We start from the raw sequence: 24,838 nt of genomic DNA, 5'->3' as shown, positions 1-24,838 counted from the left end.
AAAACTTGAACCTGCTCCAAAAACATTAACCTGGTCATTCTTTAGCTGAAATTGCAGCATCTGAAATCTTGACACCGACGGTATTATATTATCTGCCTAACCTTCGTTGAGGTGAGCTAAAATTGCAATAATTAAAATTACAATTGAAAATCTTATTTATTTATGGACATGAGGCAGCATCATAAACCTGTGGCGGTTAGGCAGGCTTGATCGCTGGTGTATATGATTTTTCTCCCTCGCCAGTAACATTTGGTGCCATGACCAGGATGTGACTGGTGAAAGACTTGCAAAGGACAAGCCTGGGTTGGTGTCTTCAGGCTCAAAGACCTTTAAGGAGGGAGGAATGTGGAGATTAGGCCAGTTTAATAGCCAGTGGCCAGATAGCTCAGTGTAGAACACCAAACTGGAGATGCGGGGGGCCTAGGTTCAAATCCTGATCTGTTCCATCACAGTTTTCTCCCTCACAAGTTACAAACCATTTAATACATTGATTATAACAAACACATAGCCTGGCCTCTTCCAAAATTTGAAATTCTTGGCCCTCAGGGTGGGGCTAAGTTGGTCATTTATTGAAAAATGTTTTGAAAATCTTTTTACTCATAGATGTGCATTAATTAGCCTGACTCATTTGGTGACCTGACCTGAACTCAGCCATTGGCCTGAGTCAGGCCAACTCATGGGTCATCCCGTGGTTTCTTACTGACACCAAAATGACCTCATAAGGGGTTATTAATTGTATACTGAAAAGTTTGACTCCCTTTTGAGAATAAGAATAATAAGGATAATTCAATAAAAATTTATCCAACCCTTTTTTCCACATCATTTTTCCTGTTGTTTTCAAGATTTTTCAAGACTATACCATGTTTACAGGGATAGACATTAACTTTCAGATTAACTTGCCCTTCGGGCAAGTGATCTCAAACTTTGACTTGTCCGAATGCAAAACTTGGTTGTCCAAAATAAGGAAAGAAGATAAAAAGAAAATTATTAATTACTGTAAACGTTATGGTAAGAAAAAATGTGACCAAGTACACTACTGTCAATTTGGCAAGTTGAGCTACCTGAAAAATGTCGATACATGCTGCATTTGTACATAAATGAATACCACTGTGCTTGTAAATTTAACCTGCTAACACACTCTGCCATGCAACAATAACCCTCAGTTTCCTTTTCATAAAATTCCTATTTTTTAAAATTATTTTCGGTAGGATCCTTTTGTGATTGTGCTTTGAGAGATAACTGTGAAGCAACGCTTAAGGAAGATAGTTGCTACAAAACATACATCTTATCTTGATCAGGATACATCGTGTTACACTGTACTTATATGCTATGCTTGAATAAATAAATTCCTAATAAGAAGTTAACAAAATTTTGTTAGACGTAGAGCGTATTTACTACAAAAGAAAATAATGAACCCGATTTTTAAAATGAGTGGTATAATCCAGAAACGCTACCAAGGAATTCCGAATGCAAAAACATTGTCAGTCAGGTCCGTGGCAGAAATCAAGTGTTCAATTTATTGTTTTATTTATAAATTAAGGTAAACTAAATAAATATGTATATTTGTATGAGAAAAATTCACTTGCCCGATCGGACAAGTAGTCAACAATTTCGCTTGCCCGAACTGAGAATTTACTTGTCCCGGGCAATCGGACAACCGTTAATGTCGATCCCTGGTTTACCATGTATACAGATGACCAATATGGGACAAATCTGGCCTCAAAAATTTAATCTGGATGCTGATTGATGAAGAGGGTATAACATATCATGAACATGTACATGTATAAGCCACCACAACTTTGTTCAGGCGAGCTATGATTATCTTATCTCTAGATCTTCATAAACAAATTTGGAACTACCTTAACAGTAAGATATCCGTACAGATTACAGTTAAACATGCTTATAACAAAGTGCCAATGAGAGATAAAGATTTTGCTTTGAATTCATTATTTCCTTTAACATGTTTAAGTTCACAATATATTTTAAAGCCATGGAGAATGAAAATTGCTGTAAGCATCAATTCATTTAAAGTATGTTCACATAAGCATATTTTACTGTATTCAATTTAGCCTGGTGGTTCTAGGAAGGTCGACATAAAGTCATTTAAGTTACATTGTATAAACAAACGAGACAGATTGATGGAAGCTGAGAATCTTCTACAATGAAAGCTCACCTGAGCCTTTGGTATAGAAAAATCAAAATTAATTTGAATTCTAAGTTACAAGGAATCCCAAAGATATCTGGGTATGAAAATAATTTAATTTGCATACATGAAATCTTTTAATCGTGTACATCAGTGTACACGACCATTATTTACATGATCATGTATTTATTACAAATGAGATTTTTTACGACCCCTTGAGTTTTTATGTTCATTAGATAAGTGAGTCTTTTCATGCACTTTTAAATTAGCAAGCTGATTAAATGCCTTGCCGCAGTCCTGGCACACATATGGTTTAACCCCCGTGTGAATCTGTTCATGCCTTTTCAAATGCGCACTTTGCAGAAATGTTTTGCCACATGTATCACATACATATGGGCGTTCGCCACTGTGTATTCTCTTGTGTGCCGTAAAGTATGTGCTGGAATTAAATTCCTTCCCACAGACTTCACAAAGATGCAGCTTGTTGCCAGTATGTGTAGACATATGCTCATCCAAATTACGCTTGCGTATAAATCTCATTCCACACTCTTGGCATTCATATGGCTTATCTCCTGTGTGTATCCTACTGTGTCTATTAAGTGAATCCCTTGCCCTAAATTTCTTCATGCACACTTCACATTGAAAGTTTTTTACTCCACTGTGAGTTAATTTATGAAGAGTTAATGATTGTTTTGAAGACAAAACTCTCTTACATATATCACAGTTATAAACTTTCAAACAGTTTGATTTCTGGTGCTGTTGTAGATGCAATTTGTTCGTAAAGGTCTTGCTACAATTCTCACAACTCCAAGGCCTGCTTACTGTGTGATTTAAAACATGCAGATTAAGACCCATTTCTCGAGTGAATCCTTTTCCACATATGTTACATTTAAATGGCTTGAAATCCTTGTGTTTTTTTAAATGATGATTGTGCTCAACCAGGCGAGAAAATGACTCTCCACAGACAAGGCACTTAAAAGGTTTGTCTTCAGAGTCCGCATGATGCCTTCGGAAATGAGTTCGCAGGGTTGAGGTTTTAACATACTCCTTTGGACAAAGATGACATTTGTGAAGGTTAGGATGTTTTTCACCGGTATGGACCCTCAAGTGATTCTTTAGACTGTAGGATAAACTGAATGTTTTGTCACAAAGTGAGCATATAAATGGCTTTTCTTTTTCTGGAATGAAGTCACTATCCTTGGAGTCTTCTGACTCGTCATCATTTCTGTATGGAGAACTACAGCGTGTATCAGTACTATAACTTTCTCTTGAATCTTCATTTTCAGACTCCATTTCACAAATCTGATCATCATCAACTTCAGAAGCCATATTGATATTTTCAAAGTATTCTTGAATTATATGTGTGCAGACTCACAGAATGACCTAGAAGTGGAGAAAATCCTTGCAATTCTGAAAAAAAAAAATCAAAAATCTTCTCAAATAACAATATATTGTTCTATCATGTTCTATAAAATTATGAGATTTTCACATGTACAACTGATACAATACATGTCTGACAGTCTAAAGTTGCAATGTTCTATACCAGGGTAGTTGGTTTTTTTAATTATTTATTTAAATCTTGGATGTTTACACCTGCAGATCTGTAGCTCACTGGTCTAAAAACTAGATTTACCGATACAGTCCAACAGGGCTCCACTGAGGACTGTCAATGTCATAGGAAAGTTGCAACTGTACTGGATTCAGTTATGTTTAAAATGAAATCTAGGACGTAAGGAAGAGTTTCTCTAAATATTTTTGATGGTCTGCTCCCATCCCTCAGGGAGGAGGGGCGGTGGACTATGACATTCACAGCATATTTCTCCCTATTGATGCTTCAGACCAAAATTGGTTCATCCAATTTAATTCTAGAGAAGACATTGAAAATGTTCAAAGTTTAAACGATGTTGCATATAAAGGGCAAAAAAATTTAACAGTCTTGTTTCCTGCTACCAGCCTGAAAAAAATAAGGTAGGTAGGTAGGAAAATTATATGAACTAATACAAGATCAAATTAAACATTTCACAGGTCTGTCAATACTGTCTTTAAAAATTAAATTTCATGTCTTTTGATGCAGAACTCAAGTGGTATTTTATAAAAGTCCATATTTAAAACAGAGAATTTCAAGAAATGCTTGTTTTGTATTATTACGGAAACCGATTATAGTGACAGAACAATGAAATTCTGGAAATTCCCGATTTTTTTCTTCCAAAACTAAAAAAAAACTCTAGCGTCAAGCAAAAAAGTAGGGTTGGTTAGGTAGCAGGAAACAAGAGTGAAGACTTTAATTTTTTTTGGCCTATGGCACATGGTGAGACTGGAACTCGAACAACAAATGTACCTTACCTGACTCTTTATGACCTTAGAAATCTTGAGCATAATCATACATAATTTTTCTACTTTTTTAATGAAATTAATTTTCCATATCATATCATTAAAAAAAAAAAAAAAACCTTCCAACAATATTGTTTGAAGCTATTATCATGATTATATTTCAATCTGTTCCTTTATGTGAAAGGCCAGGCATGGGTTAATTTATACATGGGAACTGAATGGTATTTTAAAGCACCTGCTGGATACTTCCCAAGAGGTCTCAGGTTCAAGTCCAGTCTAGCTGACTTTTTTTTCCCTGAATGCCTGTTATATTTTAGCTAAACAACAGGCACTTGTTTCACATACCGGGCACCCCCTACTTATTTTTACCACAAGGTACCTAACTCAATTTTAGGCACCCCCTGCTTCAAGCTCGTATTTTGTCAATATATTATATATCAATCATTAGCCTACTTTAAAATGAACGATGTCATTTTAAAGTAGCTAATGATTGATATACATGTATCAACAAAAATACAAGCTTGAAGCAGGGGATCCTGAAATTGAGTTAGGCCTAGTTGGGGTGTATTTGCAGCTATTTGATGTTATAAATTCAAGTCCTTGTAATATATCTTTACTTGATTGTTCGTATTCTCTGGGTTTCATGAGATGGTTCACCTAATTATAGCGACCGGGGAAATAAAGCTGATAGTATCAACTCATGCTGGAAGTAAATACCAAACACAAGTACTTCCTATGGGGCATTAAACAGTTAAAATACATTCATTATCAAAATTTAACATCTATCGTCTTCCTAGCGTACTGTGTTTTGTTTTTGTTTGAATTTCCATCCTTTTTCTTCACTCCAAAGTTTAACAAATAACGTTTTTTATGACTCTGCTTACCGTCATGCCATCATGATCACCAACAAACAACCAAACGACAGACTTTAAGAACCCCGAACCCGATGCGAAATAGATATTCGGAATTTCAGACATTTCACGCATATGGTTTCAATATTAGAAACGCTTTCGTAACTTTCGTTTTGCAAAATAAACAAAAATGGCATCCAAGTTAATAAAGACGTTATATTTCCTGATGATTTTTTTGGCCATGCATGCAGAATGTCAAAAATATAAACCAACATGGGAAAGCATTGATTCTCGCCCAATACCAGCTTGGTACGACGATGCGAAAATTGGAATGTTCATGAACTGGGGAGTTTACGCTGTTCCGTCGTGTACCAGTGAATGGTTTTGGTGGTTTTGGAAAGGACAGCCACAACCAAATGTGGTAGAGTTCATGAAGAAATTTTATCCACCAAATTGGACGTATGCAGACTTCGCAAAAGAATTCCGGGCTGAGTTCTATGATGCCAATAAGTGGAAAGAAATCATTGTTGCCTCTGGTGTAAAGTATGTCAATATATGTTTCAGGAAAACCATGAAATTTTTTGTCAATGAACGAAAAAGCCGATTGTACTTTGCAAAGTACATCTTGTAATTTATTGATATATTCACCTAGAGTACTGTTCGTTATAGTCCACTTTTGCAGCAGCAATTCTATAAGTCAACCTTTGTTTTCCTCTACTCTGTTATATGTACGTCATTTAGAGCTTCTTTACATTCATTTAGCTCTGTTTTCTTTCTTTAGTTGTGCAATACCCTGTGTTAGCTTCCGTTCATAGCGTTTTCATCGTAAAATTTGATCGTTCATCTTCTTTTCGAGATTGATTTCCAAAATAGATGCATTGGAGAGTATTTCCTCTACAGCTTTTTTGAAGTGTCTTTGATGTCTTCAACTTTGATAAATTTTTTGAGATCGTTTTTATTTCAGTTAATTGTGTTTGAATGGACACCATTTCCTCTGATACTCTTTCTGATTTTTCTTGTTTTTTTTCTTTTCTTGTTAAATTTGGTATTGTTGACCACCACGAGAACTGCAGGTGAAAGTCCTGCAAGGTGCTAAAGAACCTAGGTTGTGTGTTGTTGAGGGCAAAGACAGAGGGAGGAATTTAGTGGTTTGGACTATATGGACTGTGGATATGAGAGTGGGTATAACTCAGTGGTTAGAACACCTGACTAGTAATGCAGTTGTCATGAGTCTGATTCCCATTCCAGCCATAAATTTCGCCTTTCCTGTTACATGTACAATTATACATATATATAAGATACAGTCAAACCTTGTTATCTCAAATGCAATGGGACCGAGAAAAATTTTTGAGATATCCAAGTATTTGAGATATCAAGGGTTAAATACTTAAAGAATAAGTTGTAGAGACTCCAATTCACTTCGACATATCAGTGTTTGAGATACCGAAGTTCAACTGTATTTGTGTTGGAGGCAAATAAGTAAATGTTTTATCTTGGTTATCTTTCTGTCTGCATGTCATTGACCATCCATCTAACTTTCAAAATGCCATGTATATATTTATATATATTGATGAAACTTCGATTTTATTATTATAAAGACTATAGTGAATTATCACTAAAACCTTGTTGAATATCAAATGAAGCTTGCGGATAGTAATCTAAATAATGAATAACATAGAGTAAACCAAGTTAAGAAAAATTATTAATGTTCCTCTTTATAAAAGAAATATCCTAACATGCTAAAGTTTTCATAATTCTATAGATTGTGCTTAATATGACATATATATTTAATGTTTATAGATATGTGGTTCTGGCTTCCAAACATAGTGATGGGTTTAGCATGTACCCAACCAATGTGACATACCAGTGGAATTCACGAGATGTTGGCCCAAAACAAGACCTTGTAGGTGAGAATTTAGACTGTTATATATGCATACTAGTTACATGTAGTATTGATGCTTAACCCATTTCCTGCATTTATTTTTACTAGTAAGACATGCTAGAGAAGACTTAATATAATGAATTCGAAGATAGGGTCAAATTCTTAAAGTTTTCATTTTGAAAATAAAATGTCATGCATTTCCTACAGTGTATATATAATTATATGTTAATCCATTAATCTTAGTTGTACATGTACATGTACTTGCGTGTGTGCTTATTACCAGTAATAGATTACTGTAACAGTATGTGTAGTACATGTACATGTATATGTACCATACTTATTTTAGCAAATACAAAAACTAACACATAGATCAAAGATTATTTAGCTCAATCATGAAATATTGTTCAGTGTTTCTATGTAATATGTTAGTGAATTCACTTAAAAAATTTTTTTATCAGTGCTTATGTTTACTATACATTAATTAGGAAGACACAAGAAGTGCCAAAATATGCAGCCCTCCAAAATAAAGTTGCACATTTTAATACAGTATTTTTCACACTTTCTAAAGGAAAACTACATATTTTTTACCTCTTGGCTAATGGCAATAGCTTGAAAGCTCACATACATTGTAAGTCAAGGCAGAATTATTACATCAATCATATGTGAGTGATATATCCTGTTTTTTCAAAGGTCCTTTAAAGGATGCACTTAGAGGAACAGGGATCAAGTTTGGGCTGTATCATGCAATGATAGAGTGGTTCAATCCTATATGGCTGGCAGATCAAAGGAATAATTTAACCACTCAAAGATATGTCAATGTAAGTAACAGAAAATTTCATGTTTAGTAGATATATATATGCAAAAGTTTCTTTCATTTTCAATTTTTCATGTACATTCAGTTGTTTCGATGTGGTTTAGATTATATACCCTATACAGGGTTATTAGTCCCCTACCGGTGAAACCGGAGGGGACTATAGGTTTCCTCTGAGTCTGTCCGTCCGTCTGTCCGTCCGTCTGTCTGTCTGTCTGTCTGTCCGTCTGTCTGTCTGTCTGTCCCTCTGTCTGTCTGTCAGTCTGTCCCACTTGGTTTTCCGCACTTTTTTCCTAAACGCTTGCAGATATTGAGCTGATTTTTGGTATGTGAGTGTATCTTGATGAGTTACAGATCAAGTTTGCATTTCGTTCCGCTTCATTGATTTTTGACGGAATTACGGCCTTTTCAATTTTTATGGGTTTTCCGCAATTTTCTTCTAAACGCTTGTAGATATTGAGCTGATTTTTGGTATGTGGCTTTACCTTGATTAATTATAGATCAAGTTTGCATTTCGTCCCGCTTCATTAATTTTTGACGGAATTATGGCATTTTCAATTCTTAACGGGAACGGAACCAGATTACACTTGCCGGTAGGGGACTAGTATTGCTAATGCAATACTCTCAGAATGCTTGTTAATATTAAATCCTATGTTATTTTGGCCCCACACCTACAAACAATTTTTTCCACATTTTAAATTTGCCCAGATACAGTTGTGTTGAAAAGGGAGATAACTCTGTATATTCTTAATTTGCCCCATATTGAATTTGCCCACTGACGACAAAAGCAAAAGGAGCAAAAATAAAAAAGGAGAAATAATTTCCTTGTATACAGTAGCACACTTGTATGATGTACTTGTTTATTAATTTTATTTACATGTAATTATTTCATATAAAAGGATTACATCCATCCTCAACTTTACGAGATCATCAACACCTACAAGCCGGATATTCTGTGGAATGATGCTGGTTGGCTGGCTCCAAGTTGGTACTGGAACTCTACAATATTTCTGGCCTGGTTGTACAACGAAAGGTATGAAATTTTTGTACAAAAGCTCTCATTATCTTGAACCTGATGGGAACAAGAAAAACTTAGAAATACCTGAGCTTTCGAGATTTTGAGCTTAAAGTTCATAAAGAAAAAATGGTTGGGACATCCAGCTCACTTTGACATATTCATGGTATCCGAGATATCAATGTTCAGTTGTACATTTCAGTTCACAGCTTGTGCAATATTTTAATTAGTTATTTGATAAAACAGATATCAATTTTTTTTTAATCCAATCTTGTTTGCTACATAACAAGGAAAAATGATGTTGAAAATCTCATGAATGTTATTGTTTTAATTTTTTGCTTTTACAATTTAGTCCTGTCAAAGACTACATCATTGTGAATGATCGATGGGGGTCTGACTGCTTCTGCAAACACGGGGGAGTTTGGACATGTTCAGATCGCTTTCATCCTGGTATTGTTTCAGCATTAAATGTTAAGATACTGTATATAAATCTTGTACGTAGATTCAGCATTTTCTTGAAAGTTTTCTTTGTGGACCATTATCTGATTTCTTTAATTTATAAATTTACTGAAGATGATCCTGGTGGTACACTATACCATAAATATTCAAAAATTTACATTTACAATATCACAAATAAAAATTTCCTGAATCGTCTTCTTTTATTTAAATTTTTGTTGCGATGCATAGCAGAGCAAATAATGATGGGGATTATCCATGGCTCTTTCTGAAGTTTTGCTTTGAAATTTGATAGGAATTATGTCTTCTCTGAACCCAAAAGGGGAGAGTAATTTAAAAAATAAAACTGTGTGAAGCTATGCTTGCACAAGGGATAAGTGTAGCCCCTATGTTTTCCTATTCTCTTAATGTTCACATTTTCAAAATCTCATTCTTGCCCTAAAGTAGACAATTCAAGGCAATGATGTAATTTTAGGTCATGTGATGCCGCATAAATGGGTGAATGCCATGACAGTAGACAGAGGTTCATGGGGATTCAGAAGAAATGCTGACCTGAGTCAGTATTACTCCATAGAGGAACTCTTGGAGGAAGTGATTTACACCATAAGGTAAAGTTATATTTTCAACCTTTTACTGAAGCCCCCTTGAGAAATACTGTTAAGATAAGTGCATTATAGGACAAAGTGGAGAACCTGCATAGCAATCGGCACAACTTTGTATAGTAAAACAGACATATAGTGAAGTTCTGAGGACTAACAATTTTGATTCATTTTAAATGTAATTGTTCAATAAGTCCATAATGCCCAATCAGATTTTTGTATTTAACATGAAAGTATAATTATGAAACAAAATCTTTATACACTGTATGAATGAACAGAGAGATGGTGAACCTCAAATGTACAAGTATCTCAGGATATTGAAAAGGATGAAGATCTATTTTAGTTCTTTGTTACAAAATGTGTATAGTATTTCGTTACAGTCATGCACAGTAAAACACTTGTATTGCAACACATTTATAATGAATACACGCTTACAGCTATGTGATTTTCATTCCCTGTGGCTTTAAAATATATTGTGTACTTGACAGATATAACAATTTAAGTTTATAATGAAGCAAAATTGTCTGTCCCTGGCACTTCAATATAAACATGTTTTACTGTACATGTGTATTTAGGAAGTGGTGTGATTGTGTAAAACATCATTCTTTAATTAGATCCAAACAGAATTGAGTTTTATGAATGTAAAAGACTTTATACTTTTATTTTCAGTTTTGGTGGAAACATTCTTATTAATGCTGGACCAACAGCTTGGGGGACCTTTGCCCCAATCTATGAGGAGAGATTCCGTCAGCTGGGATCATGGTTGAAAGTGAATGGAGAAGCTATTTATAAAACAACACCTTGGATTCACCAGAACGACACAGAAACAGACAGAGCATGGTAGGTCCTTTTTGGAGGTCTGGAGATATAATTTCTGTTTTGAGTTGTGTTCTTTTTTCATGCTTTCAGTTTACATGAACAAGTGCACAGACATATGATATTTATGAAGTGAAATGAATTCACACTTGGAATTATATGAAATGATTCCTGCCCTTTTTTGAAAATATACTTGTACACTAGAATGAATATAAATTTGGTCTGAAGGGAATTTGCTAAACTCGGGGTATGGTGTAACATAACCACTAGATTTATGACTCATTACTTGTGAGATTACTCAGAATTAAGATATACTGATAAAAACTTTTAAAATTGTGGTTGATTTGACAAACCCTGTAATCCAATTTTTTTCCATTTTATGGTTCTGACCTATATTAGATTGACCACATGCCTCCGACCTAAATTTTATTGACCACATGCTTCTAATCCATATTCAGTTGACCACATGCTTCTGACCTATATTTGAATGATCAGATGCTTCTGACCTATATGTGATTGACCACATGCTTTTGTCAGACCTATATGCATCTAGCTCTGACTGATATGGAATAGGCACTTAGGAGAAGTGACCCTCTGCAAATACATAAATCACTATGTGCCCTTCATAAAACTTTTATCTTTAATGATAATTTGTCTGTAATTTTGCCCTGTAAAAAGTACATAATTTTCTTGCCACGTATATTTTGTTCATTTCCTTTCAGAAAAATGTCATAATATCAGAAAAAAATACATTTAAGGTAACCAAGGGCCATTCTTCCTTTAGCTTATTGACGTACCATGATATATTTTGAGTTTCACTGGAACTTGTGTTTATATTTTGACTAGGTCAAAACATATTGTAAAACACAATCATTATATGTATTCTAATTTTGTTTGAAGGTACACAGCATCAAAGGCAGACAAGAGAGTGATTTACTCTTTGTTGTTGGATTGGCCGTTAAGTAATGAAGTCTTACTGGGGTCACTGAAGGATATTCCTGTCTCTGCAGTATCTCTGCTAGGGTCAGATGCGGTGATGTACTTTTTTCAGGAGGCTCATGGACTTCGAGTTTTATTCCCAGTCCTCAATATACGTAAAATGCCTTGTCAGTGGGCCTGGGCTTTGAAAATAACTCTCAAATAGAGAACTATATAGCTGTGAATGATACACTGTATAATGGGTAATTTCTGTAGCCTGACATTGTTTAACTGTGATTCCTCCAAGGTAACATTCAGTTTCTTTTAAAATCCAGTCATTGAGGTATATTGATTAGTATGCACAAAAGATTTGAATATTTTGCTACTTTATATTTTGACAAAACCAAAAATTGAAAACAGCAGAAATAACCCATTTTATGGTGTATTGTAAAGTAAAGACATGTTCAATATATACATATATACATTATTTTTGTAAGCTCAATACATTCCCTTAGCATAATCTTAATACATGTACATTTTAAGCATGGAAAGAAAAGTTTAATTCAAGTGAAGCTATTTGGATGTTTATAATTTTCATGTGTGAAGTTGAAAGACATTGAAGTTGTGACAATTCTACTATGAATTCCACTATATGTGATAAAGAGAGTATTAATTTTTGATTTAATTTTTTTGGTACTTAATATGCAATTGTCATTACTCATTAGTAAATTAGTGATGAAACATCCTGATTTATTATGTGCTGCATGTGCATATAAAAATGCTTTGATTATTAGATTTCATTTCATTAATTTGCAGAGTGTTTTGGTTTTTTGTACTACAGTTGAACTTTGGTATCTCGAACACTGATATCTCGAATACCATGGAATGTCAAAGTGATTTGGAAGTCCCAACCCTATATTCTTTAAGTATTTTACGCTGGATATCTTGAATTCTTGGTCCCATTGAGTTTGAGATAATGAGGTTTGACTGTATATTTAGATCGTTTCTGAAAGCAGCTAATTCAGCCACTATGAATGTGTTGTTGTTTTATAAGGATATTTAATATTTCATTCACATTTAGGTCTTGGAGAATTTACACAGTCATGATATAGATCTTTCTCCAGTATTTTAGTCATTATATGAACCAACAGGTACATGTCTTACCCTTGTTTGGTAATGACCATAAACAAGCTTATGAGAGACTGCACCAGTCAGTTTAGAAATCCAGTGCTAAATTTTAGTGCACATAAAAATGATTGAAGCAGTGAAGTGTCTTTGTTGGGGTACTAGTGATAAATGTGCAATATAATTAGACTAGCTTAATTTGCTATAAGGGAATGAATATGCATTTAAATATTTTTTTTTTCTTTAAATACTTTGCATAATTTAAACACATAGCTCAGTGTTGTAGAAAAATTAAAGAGAGACAGGAAGCGTAGAGTTAAGAAACAGAAAGATAATGTTTTTACTTTTAGCTAAGATTAGAGCAAGTCTACAATACAGTCTGACTACGCAGCTTTACATGTTAACTTTGTACAATGTATTTACAGCAACAGTTTGGCAGTTTAATTTTCTGTCATAGCATATTTTATATTAATTTCACAATTATACTGGATTTATTTAGTCCTTTACTTTTGGAGGGTTTTTTTTTTCAATGTTATCTTGATTTAAATAGTTTTCAAAGTTAAAAACATTCCAAGATAACTGTATTGTGCATATATTTTTTTCTATTTTGAATTAAATTGAGATTTTGATATAAAATTACATGTGTAACTAGAGAATATTGCAAAAATTATATTCTGACTGTATGTTTTCATTGAAATGAATTCTTTTTTAAATACTATTTATCTACACAATTGATTTATCCTTTAAAGAATATGCATGTATGTGTATTTACTGGTTATATATTGTATTATATGTATTCATCTTTCCATACACATATCTGAAGAAAAAAAAACAGAACGAAATCCATATGTTCTTGTTGTGTAACACTGTATACATGTAATTATTTATCATTATTATTATTACTTATTTTTTGAATTTTTACTTAATAAATTTTTTGATACAATTGCTTTTTGTTTAATTAAGAGCTGAAAGAATTCTTCAGAATTCTTTTGTAACCTCAAAGGCATAGGTCTACCTTTTCTTTTTTAAACGAGAAAAATATGTAACCTCATGCAAGTGGCTATGAGTATTAATGTCCTTCATGAATAGGTGTAAAAACTTTATAATTATATATATAAATCATGATTTAAGGATATCTGCTCCTCAGCCAGGAAGGATCACTCTTAAAATTATTATTTAATTGAAAAAGTCTCAACATGCAGCTTGAAATTGAAAACTTTTTGTGCAACAATTTTCATTTTATGCATCTTAATATGATTCAAGGTTCTTTAAAGTCTTAGAAAGGGTCTTGTAAAAATTTAGTTGACATTTATACCCTATAAAAGTCCGAAATAAATGCAGGCCCCAAGACAATAAATTGAGAACAGACCTAAGTAAAAATTCAGATTTTGAATATCTTGGTTTTAATTCAAAAAACATGCTTTAAAAGTTGCAATTTTGTCAAATATTTAAAGACACTCAGTGAAAACTTGGTATAATTTTCTTGATCATTTCAAAAGTTATACAGAATTAAAATTCTGACTTAAGACTGTTCTCAGTTAATGGTTTTGGGACCATTTTTAGAAAAATAGGATTTTCTTGAATCAAGTTTTAGATACCAATACTTCTTACTAATAGCATGATATGAAATTAGAAGTGACCTGTGATGTCTTACAATGATAGCACAAGCTTTTTACTATACGTACTACAGTGTTTATAATAATTGAAGGAAATAGAAGGCCTAGAATACAGAATAAGTATAAAAATCATGCAAATTTCTCAGAATGCCTGGATACATATTTAACCTAAAATATATTTGTTGATCAATTCTCAAGTAGAAAATGCATAGTTGATGTTTCTATTCGCCATTCCTGAATACCGGTATATATTGGAGATTTGATAATATTTCCCCATATAATATGATTAACTATAATGATGAACTTTGAAGAAATACTGTGGGTAAATAAACAATATTTTGTAAATTCAGGAACCTGAGGATCGGACTACCTTAACAATTCAAACATGGATCCTAATTGTAAATTTTAAGACTTGAAGGGAGGAACGTGTACCACAATAGTCTTTACCACAAAAGGCTTTTCTTCAGTAACATACCTGACAGTACAGTAAACCTTGAGCGTATATAAATGTTTATTTTATTGTGCTTTACCCTGCAATTAAGATAAACTGTTGATTCAGGTTGAGTGACCGATGGATGTTAAGTTTACAATGCTACATACAATGTAATTCGGGGTACTGAGTATTTCCCAAGTTTTACACATTGAATTACAAGAATGGGACAAATGACCTTAATATTTATTTGTTTGTAGTATTATTTTTTTTTAATTAAATTAAGAAAAGTACATAACTTAAGTATTTTAACGATCTTTTCAACAGTGTTATGAATCATAAATAAAGATAAGCTAAAACTTTAATTGACCTTCAAAAGTTACAATTCACATGCAAGACTTAAAATATACCAAAAAAAGAAAATCCGTATTTAACTTAAAACAATCAAAGTACTGAAAGTACTGAAACCGGGCTTTAATATGTTTGAGTGTATTGTCTAATCCTAAATTAGTACATATTTGAAAATCTTTCTTTCTGACCATTGATATTTAACAAATAGAGTTTGTATGATTATGATTAACAATAACCCATCTACCAATAATTAAAATTTACGGTCCAGAACCCAACGTTAAGACCCCAGGATAGGACTTGGTGATATTTTTAATGAAAATACATTTATACCTTTCTAAACATTAAGCTCACAATGGTTATGCATGGTAACAGTGCACTTTGAGTGGTTTTGCTGATTCATACAGGCACATATATAGTATTGGAGGAGCTAGGGGTGTCACCATTTTTCAAACATAAACTTTTACAATGGACAATGTACATTGAAAGGTTGATTGACTCTTCGCAATCAAATTTAAATTAGAACTTTCAACTCACTCTTCGTAATATAAACCAGGTTTTTATCACGAGCGACGAACAGATTTACTAAAAGCAAAATGGATAGTCTAATTTTAATTAGATTGTACCCATCATTTTATTGTAGCATATTAAAAGTACGGTAATTTGGTAATGAATTAATGAAATTCGAAATGTGAAAGTAAGTTGTAGCTCACCCCTATTCCTTCTCCAACGGAATAGGATTTTCGGGTTTGGACAATTCTCCTTTTTTCTGATAATGATACTACATGCCTGTATTAATCAGAAAAGAAATATTCTTTATTCCTGGTCCTCTAGGAAACCAGCTGCACGAAAATTATAATTATCTAATCTTTATGACATGATAATGAGTCTAGTTCTAGTTCCAGGTTCGGCCATAATGGTCATTGCCTGAGAAAATCATGATGTATTCAGGTCTTTATGGCTCGTACATACATGGCTCTTCATTCTGAACAGGAAGTTTTGAAGCAAAGACTAACCAACTTTTTCTGAAAAATTATAATGTGTTGTACTTAGATAAAGACTTATGAACATTTTTATATGTTGTTTTCTTTTAATTATATATTAACATAAACGATTTTTATTTCCCAGCACCCTTGAGAGCTTGCATGTGTTTTAAGACCTTTTTTTTTTTTTTTGGAATGCGCGCGCACGCTCAATATACTGTAAAGCGCTTTGGGAGCACATGCGAGATGAATCCAAGGTGAGAAGTCTCGAACAAAATTTTCACATTCAAAACATACCATTGACTTTTCACCAAAAATTTGATCTGAATTTGTAATTTGTCCCGTGTCGCAATAGGTGCTTGCACGAAAAAGATCCCTCACTGCTCAATGGCCGTAAGTGCCGAGTATAGGACAAAATTTGGAGCTCTCCACCGGCAAGTGGTAGTGTCTCCATATGAGTGAAAAAATTCTCGAGAGGGACGTTAAACAACATTCAAACAAACAAAACACAAGATCTTAACCATCATAAGGATTTTTGTTCGAAATTATTTATTAGAAAGGAGAAAGTTATCTTAATTGCATTCAGGGTTATCGAAGTAATACCGTATTTTCAAACCCTTTTCTTTAAACGCATTCAAATTTTAACTTTTCTATTTGAGTAGTAATATATTGAAAACATTACAGCATTACCAGTATTACAACTGTAAGATTAATCTTCATGAATATTTACATACATACATCATTAGGCTAAAAAAAATTTGTTTGTTTCCGGTTATATACCCAACTGACCTCCTACACATTTTTATTTTTTTTTTTTTAATTCTACCAATAACATATGGCTAGTGAGGAGAATATATAAGTCATTTGTTTTATTTAATGTCACTATTTTAAACATTTAAGGTCACTAATTTTAACATTTAAGAAAACAATTAATTTTTTACAAAAAATGTTTGTCTGTCAATTGCCAAACTTTTTTTTAAAAAGAATGTTGAACCATATGGTTTGCTGATTTTTCTTTAGATATATTTGAATTAGAATTTTTTTTTTTTTTAAAATTATATTCATATTGGTTTAATAATTTACGTAATTCATAGTTAAAGAAATGCACATATTTTTAGAGATATTCTTAAAGTTTCAAACAAACAGTACTTTTACTAGATACACCAGATACACCATGTACAATTGTCAGGCGACCTAATTCAGGCATAACGCACATTAATTAATTTTTTAAACTCCAATTTACTTATCTATTTATTTGCTGAAAGACAAAACAGAGAATATAACCACTCACATAACATCGACGAAAACAATATGAAATATACCTGTCTCTGAACATGTGCTATTTATAGTAAGGCAGTCGATCACGATGCCTACAGCCAGGACTTTGCTTTCAGCAAAGCCCGGCTAAAAATTAACCTTCTTAATGTAAATCCTTCGAACTACAATCTGCTCAAAGACATATTTTTATGATTATTTTTTCCTCCAGGGAGAATATCTAAAGTCTAGAAACAGACGATCCTTTTTTATCCGTTACTTGCATAGGCGTCGTAACCGGGGACGCTAGGAGTGGGGGTGAGGTTCGCTAAGTAGCCCCCCCCCCCACCTCACTGTTTTTGCAAATATAGATATAATATAGGCATTGATCACTGGAGCGTAGGTTTAACCCCCCAACCCCACCCACCCCCACTTTCAACAGGCAACATTGCAGTGTAATCATAGAAGGGTGAGTGGTAGCGTTTGAAAAAAAATGGTACTGAAAGAAGTTCGATCCCCCCCCCCCCCCCCAATAGGATTTTCGGGTTTGGACAATTTTCAATCCCACCTTTTTTTTTTTTTTTGACTTGACAAGTTTTTTTCAGGTTTGAATTTTATTTTCTCTTTTAATTAGGCCCCCCTTTTCCATTTGCTTCTGACGCCTATAATATGACTTGGATGTAGGTAAGGACACCAGGTATCGGCAACATATTCCCTCAACACTTTTCTACACATATAATTAACGTACCCTAGACGAAAACGGGACTTGACAATTTATATAAATAATCTGCATATATTTAAGAGATAGCGAATGCATGCATGTATTTGGCCAGCAATTATTTATCGTCACCTGGTCATAAGTTCATGTACTCGAGATTAAAATGGGATTATAGTAATATATTTGTACACACTGTTTATAAACGTTTATCACATGACAAATTTGTATAACACTGTTCAGGATGTCTGCTCTAACAAACGTGATTATTTTTGTCTTTTTGTCAATTCTTTCTTTAGCAAACTGTCAAAAGTACCAACCTACCTGGGAGAGTATCGATTCCAGACCTATACCGGAGTGGTATGATGATTCTAAGATCGGTATGTTCATTAATTGGGGGGTATACACCGTCCCCTCCTGTACCAGTGAGTGGTTCTGGTGGTTCTGGAAAGGACAACCCCAACCAAATGTGGTAGAATATATGAAGAAATTTTATCCACCAAATTGGACGTATGCAGACTTTGCTAAAGAGTTCCGGGCGGAGTTTTACGATCCTAATATGTGGAAAGATGTAATTGTGTCCTCCGGGGTCAAGTAAGATTAAGAATAATATAGAAATTTAATTTTCATCTTTAAAAAGATTTTTTTTATCATGTGATTGTCAAATCATGTTACTCTTGTTTTTTTTTTTATCATTGAAAAAGGCTCCTTGCATTTGATGTTACATATGTACCTAAGTACTACCCAGACAGCATAAATTTTATCAGAAATGATTTGAAAAAAAAATATTTGCATGCTTCTACTATTGACAATCGAAGAAATTGATAATCCATGTATACTGAATGTTTCTATTTTAAGCCTCTAAAAAAAGCAAATAAAGCTGGCCCCAAGACCATAAACTGAGAACAGACTTAAGTCGAAATTCAGATTTTGAATATTTTGATTTTAAATTCAACAGTTATAACAAATATTCAAATACAAACATTCAATGAAAATTTGTTTTAATTTTCAAAAGTTATACAGAATTAAAATTTTGACTTAAGTCTGTTCTCAGTTTATGGTTTTGGGGCCTGGTGTTTCTAGCCTTTTGGTTCAGTACAATCCCTGGGTATATAGACCGTAGAGAAAGCATATCGTCCTAGCACTTTCTACCCAGTCGATGTGCTTTGTCTAGGTCTATAAATCTAGAGAATGACCTCATCAAAAGGCTATATTTGTATGATATATATTGCTTTTGAAAAAAAAAAATCTTAAAAACAAAATAAAATCTTCCCTTTATCTATCCACAGATATGTTGTCTTAGCTTCCAAACATTGCGATGGATACAGCATGTATCCGACTAATGTAACGTATCAATGGAATTCACGAGATGTTGGACCAAAGCAAGACCTTGTAGGTAAGCGGAAATACAGTTGCTTAGAAAGAAGTCAATACGAAAGGTCAATAAATACATATTTATATTTTGAGGACTGGTTATAGCAGCAAAACTCTTAAATATATATATATATTTTGATGAACACCGAACACAACGTTACTGATTTATACAGCTCATTTTCACAACAATTGTTTCTTGAGCACCAAACGACATCATTGTTTTAATGTTATACATGTATTTGCTCTTTAAACGTCAGGAATATATGAAGTCTTTTAACGAATTTTGCATTGTTGTCGTCGGCGACAATATGACCTGATCTCACTTCGTATACTTTGTCGTCCATCAGCACATATTTTCGCCAGTTGAAAAAAAAATTAACATTTACATACTGTCCTCTACAAAAATTTAGAATTTTTCAAGTTAAATTTGTATATGACAATTTTTTGTAGAGGACAATACTAGTATTGTTGCCGACAACACTGTGATGAGGGAGAATGGCGGCCGGTGCAATTAGACACGATTCATTTACATAATTATTCATTAAAAGTAGTAATAAGGATTCTCTCTCTCTCTCTCCTATACCATACTACATGTATGTAAATATTCGCAGCATTGCGTTCGCCGACATAACAATATGTGCCAATATGTAAGGTCACTTTGTTTCCCATTCTTCAGGGAAAAAAAGGGCTCATTTCGGCATATATTGTCACCGATATCAATATGTACTAATGGACGACAATATGTGCTGTGAGGATAGGTACATATTGTCGCCTGCGATAAAATTGCACTGTCACAAGTCTTCTGTAGCATCGATTTAATGCTTAGTATGTAGTATAGGGAAATATTGAATTGTTTGGGCACAAGTTCGAAGTTTGTGGTTGGTGAATTTCATTTTTACTATAATGAATGAAAAAACTGCTTCGACGTAATTCTTTAATTAATTTTGTTTTCGTTGTTCAAAAATTCATAATTATAAAACAGTCGGATATTTTCGGACTATACATATGTACAGCGGATTTTCGTATTAAATTATTTATTTACTTAACTCTTCTAAGTTAACTTTTGAACATTTGATTGGCATGCAATTTTAAGAATTATACAATGTATATGCTTCATACACCTCCATATGCGGATAATGCTTCAATTAAATATATCAAGTTTTTTCTATGTTTAGCGTCCACCCATCTTTCAAAACCTACCTACCTATTCGCAAAAAACACACAAACCAAAAAGTAAAACACAAGTCTTTATTTATTTAGTCATAAAAATGATATCATCCAAAGGATTTGATTCCATTAATCTATTTTTCTATATTTATTCTATAGAAATATCTATTCTTCAGCAAAATCAAGGTATTAAATGCTTACAATATTCCAAATATGACATATTGTATACAAATACTTAGATTAATTGACAGAATTCAGTGATTTCGACCAGAATAAACAATTTCAGGACTCCTGAATTTGTTTGTTTTTTCTGATATGGGGTGTCAAAAACCAAAGCGCACGCGGACGCTAAACATAGAAAAAACTTGGAATGGCCTAATTTCTCATACACACCCTAAAACTGATTGGATATATTCATCATTGTTTTCCTTAAGCTTAAAATGCCCTTAATTTAGCTTTACTGGTCGAAGATCTCTTCTTTCGTGACGAAAAGCAAAAATGAAATCCAGTTGATTTATAAAACAGAATTATATTTCAATGAATTCTCATTTTACTTCTTCTTAGGTCCTTTGAAGGAAGCGCTAAAAGGGACCGATGTGAAGTTCGGGATCTACCACGCCATGATAGAGTGGTTCAATCCAATATGGCTGACGGATCAAGCGAATAACTTTTCAACACAGAGATATGTCAAAGTCAGTAGAAGAATAAATACTGTATACAGGGTTATTCGCCCCATGTTATTTTCGCCCTTTTGCACTTGCAAACAATTTTGCCCCATTTTAAATTCGCCCATCACAGTTCTTTTTAAAACATTATACTGTGTTCAATGAATTCACCCTGTTTTAAATTCGCCCACCTGTGATTAGGGCAAAGGGGCGAAAATTTCCCTGTATACAGTAACTCAGCATACACAAAAACATAAATATACATGTACTTTTGCGAGTTAATTTTTATTAAATCAATTAAACTTTGTCAAAAGATAAGATTACTTCAGAAGAAACATCACATATGTACATGTATATGCGTCTTCAGAAGATTACAATTTTATCTACCAGGACTACATACATCCCCAACTGTATGAGATTATCAACACGTATCAACCGGATGTTCTATGGAATGATGCTTGCTGGTTGGCTCCGAGTTGGTACTGGAACTCAACAATATTCCTAGCATGGTTATACAACGAGAGGTTAGCAACAAAATAAATAATCTAATTAATAATCTGTTTTTATTCTTTGTTGGTTAAAAGTCAGTTCTTTCATTTTGTACATAACTATACTAGTATGCTTAATACTTCAGTTCACACACACATCTGGACGTACAATGTGAATGCAATAATTGCGTCACAGACGTTTAATGAAGATCCCCATTTTATTCCTACTACTAAAATTAAACAATCAAACAAATTTGTAAACGTTAACACTATTTTTGGAGAGAACTTTTTTTTCTGTACTTGACGTGTATTATATTTCTGAGTTGATAATTGATGGCTACAAAATTCAGTTTTATTCCTGTTAACTCATTGGAAGTATTTTTTGAATTTTAGAATCTTATCAGTATAAGACAGATAATGTAAATATGATTTTTAGCCCTGTCAAAGATAATATCGTTGTTAATGATCGATGGGGATATGACTGCTTCTGCAAACATGGAGGAATTTGGACCTGTTCAGATCGTTTTCATCCGGGTAATTTTTTAGTCTTTTGAAAAATTGCTTCCACCTACGATGTACAGTAACTCTGAGAATTTAACCAGTATCTTACTTTGCGAACAAATGCAGCACTAGGACTGTAGCTTAAAACTATAGAGCTTGGTACTTTTGTATAAAATATGATAATACTAGTTTATATATACGTATACAACTACACATTTACGTTTAAGGGTTCTTTATTATACACTGTTAAGGTCATGTGATGCCACATAAATGGGTCAATGCCATGACAGTAGACAGAGGTTCATGGGGATTCAGAAGAAATGCAGACCTGAGTCAGTATTACTCCATAGAGGAACTTTTGGAGGAAGTGATTTATACCATAAGGTGAATAAACTTTCCAACATGGAATACGCATAGTTTTGCTTCTCGTACATTTTTAATTCTAATATTCATTTGAACACGTACCATGACACAGATTCTGTATAATATATATTTTTCGTTTCCAGCTTTGGAGGAAACATACTCATTAATGTCGGACCAACATCATGGGGGACTATTTCCCCAATCTATGAAGAAAGATTCCGTCAGTTAGGGTCGTGGCTGAAGGTTAATGGAGAGGCAATCTATAAGACGACACCTTGGATTCATCAGAATGACACGGTGACAAATAGGGCATGGTAGGTTTAATATTTCTGAAGTCCTCGTAAAACATATCCCTAGTTCTACTAAGCTAATAAAATATCAAGTTGCATTTCGAATGCAAGTCATAGGTACCTACCGAAATGTATTTGAAATATTCATTGGCAATTGTGATTCTTTTTTTCAATTAAGTCAATTGTTGTAATATTATTTGAAGTAGAAAAATTAATATTCAAAATTAGAACTATGACTTTTTTTGTATAGTTGATTGTATATGTTATATAAACATATGAATATTATTTGTAAATTCCTTTAAATCTTATACCATTTTTATAAAGGTACACTGCATCTAAGGCTGACAAGAACACTATTTACTGCATGGTGTTGGATTGGCCATCGGAGAACGAGATAATTCTTGGATCCCTGAAGGACACGCCCGTTTCTAATGTAACACTGCTTGGTTCAGACGCACCGGTGAACTTTATGCAAGAATCAGAAGGACTAAAAGTTATATTTCCCACTCTAAATATACGAAAGATGCCTTGTCTGTGGGCGTGGTCTCTAAAAATTATTCTCAAACAATAGACAGGAAATGACGCAATATTTATTTTTTTTTAAATTAGCCTCACTGTGGATTGTGTGTTTGGGGGGGGGGGGGGGGGAGTATACATGTAAAAGTATGAACTAGAATACCATAATTATGACTGTAAGATATGATGGCGAATTCTGGTATAGAATTAATGTTTATGTGCAATAGATAAGAAAACTAATCAATGTGTTTTAGGTATGCCTAACAATAACTATGATCATAGACCAATATGTTTTGAAAATATTTTAATAATGAATAGATATAGGAACATTTTGCGATACCTGACAAAATGTTTTAGAGAAAAATAGGAGATTCATGTACTTCTTTTCCTTTTTAATATGTGCATGTGAAAATTTTATATTTATAACAATTAAATGAAAACAAAAAAAAAAAAGAGATAAATTGTGATTTAAATGGGAGGAGGGGGGGGGGTAAAATTCAGAGGAGAAAAGGATTTTAGCTCGGGGTGTTGCACAAAAATAATTAAATGATAAACATTTTTATTAATATATTGTAGTTGTTTATTAGAAATAAGTTTGAGTTTGTGGGGTCTCCCTAAAATTTGCCATTGAATGTGAACTTTACTTTCAGTCTGTAAAATTTACATTGGCCAGTGTATCTCTTATGAAGGGCTTAATGTAAGGTAATTTTTGCAGTCCTTGAATAGTATTTGTTTTCCATTACAAGATCGTTTAGTCACGGAGCTTTTACCTTAATATTACCTTCATTGTGTTACATTAAAGTTTTAGAATTCTGAGAATTTAAAACTAACTATAACAATCGACGCAGGTGTGGCTAAAGCGAGATCATTTGAGATTTGTCATGTTCATTTCAAAACGTTATTTTAATTTATGCACATATATACTACTTCAATTTGTCTGATACAAGACAAAATTTGGAGAATGATTCAGAGAGAGAGAGAGAGAGAGAGAGAGAGAGAGAGAGAGAGAGAGAGAGAGAGTTTAATACATCTCAATGATTCTCAGTAAATATAAGCATGTGTACGTAAAGAGTATCTTATCATATGATACAAAACGACAAGTGAGCATTCACATGTTAAAACTGCAGCCAACAGATGACATTGTATTTTAACCTTTTTTTTTTTTTTTTTTTTTTTTTTAT

At 33.3% G+C, this 24,838-nt stretch overlaps 3 protein-coding genes across 3 annotated transcripts; 2 read left to right on the top strand and 1 right to left on the bottom strand.

The window, feature by feature from the left end:
• Positions 1-2,246: 2,246 nt before the first annotated feature.
• On the bottom strand, positions 2,247-5,438 carry LOC133193604 (zinc finger protein ZFP2-like). The gene is made up of 2 exons (XM_061329565.1): positions 5,359-5,438; positions 2,247-3,553 (listed from the first exon to the last, which is right to left on the bottom strand). The coding sequence occupies exon 2, from the start codon at positions 3,470-3,472 to the stop codon at positions 2,333-2,335; it is 1,140 nt and encodes a 379-aa protein (XP_061185549.1). The 5' UTR covers positions 3,473-3,553; positions 5,359-5,438; the 3' UTR covers positions 2,247-2,332.
• Positions 5,439-5,513: 75 nt separating this feature from the next.
• LOC133193996 (plasma alpha-L-fucosidase-like) lies at positions 5,514-13,699 on the top strand. The gene is made up of 8 exons (XM_061329906.1): positions 5,514-5,868; positions 7,126-7,232; positions 7,898-8,025; positions 8,918-9,051; positions 9,386-9,483; positions 9,965-10,097; positions 10,758-10,928; positions 11,805-13,699. The coding sequence occupies exons 1-8, from the start codon at positions 5,516-5,518 to the stop codon at positions 12,046-12,048; spliced, it is 1,368 nt and encodes a 455-aa protein (XP_061185890.1). The 5' UTR covers positions 5,514-5,515; the 3' UTR covers positions 12,049-13,699.
• A 4,871-nt stretch (positions 13,700-18,570) lies between these two features.
• Positions 18,571-23,728, top strand: LOC133193999 (plasma alpha-L-fucosidase-like). Its single transcript, XM_061329910.1, has 8 exons — positions 18,571-18,887; positions 19,583-19,689; positions 21,399-21,526; positions 21,890-22,023; positions 22,424-22,521; positions 22,740-22,872; positions 22,995-23,165; positions 23,466-23,728. The coding sequence occupies exons 1-8, from the start codon at positions 18,676-18,678 to the stop codon at positions 23,710-23,712; spliced, it is 1,230 nt and encodes a 409-aa protein (XP_061185894.1). The 5' UTR covers positions 18,571-18,675; the 3' UTR covers positions 23,713-23,728.
• The last annotated feature ends 1,110 nt before the right edge of the window (positions 23,729-24,838 follow it).

The sequence above is a fragment of the Saccostrea echinata genome, unplaced genomic scaffold, assembly GCF_033153115.1.
Source record: "Saccostrea echinata isolate AGI-Se365-2 ecotype Australia unplaced genomic scaffold, CSIRO_AGI_Sech_v1 ptg000028l, whole genome shotgun sequence".
NCBI lineage: Eukaryota > Metazoa > Mollusca > Bivalvia > Ostreida > Ostreidae > Saccostrea > Saccostrea echinata.
This window is presented reverse-complemented; position numbering and strand designations above follow the sequence as displayed.

What these genes read in the sequence shown, in the direction of transcription:
- LOC133193999 (XM_061329910.1), top strand. Translation starts at nt 18,676, where the DNA reads ATGTTCATTAATTGGGGGGTATACACCGTCCCCTCCTGTACCAGTGAG. An exon ending in ATTGTGTCCTCCGGGGTCAA is followed by an intron (nt 18,888 to 19,582) that starts GTAAGATTAAGA and finishes ATCTATCCACAG; the next exon opens with ATATGTTGTCTTAGCTTCCA. An exon ending in TTCAGATCGTTTTCATCCGG is followed by an intron (nt 22,522 to 22,739) that starts GTAATTTTTTAG and finishes TACACTGTTAAG; the next exon opens with GTCATGTGATGCCACATAAA.
- LOC133193996 (XM_061329906.1), top strand. Translation starts at nt 5,516, where the DNA reads ATGGCATCCAAGTTAATAAAGACGTTATATTTCCTGATGATTTTTTTG. An exon ending in ATTGTTGCCTCTGGTGTAAA is followed by an intron (nt 5,869 to 7,125) that starts GTATGTCAATAT and finishes TAATGTTTATAG; the next exon opens with ATATGTGGTTCTGGCTTCCA. An exon ending in TTCAGATCGCTTTCATCCTG is followed by an intron (nt 9,484 to 9,964) that starts GTATTGTTTCAG and finishes ATGTAATTTTAG; the next exon opens with GTCATGTGATGCCGCATAAA.
- LOC133193604 (XM_061329565.1), bottom strand. Translation starts at nt 3,472, where the DNA reads ATGGCTTCTGAAGTTGATGATGATCAGATTTGTGAAATGGAGTCTGAA.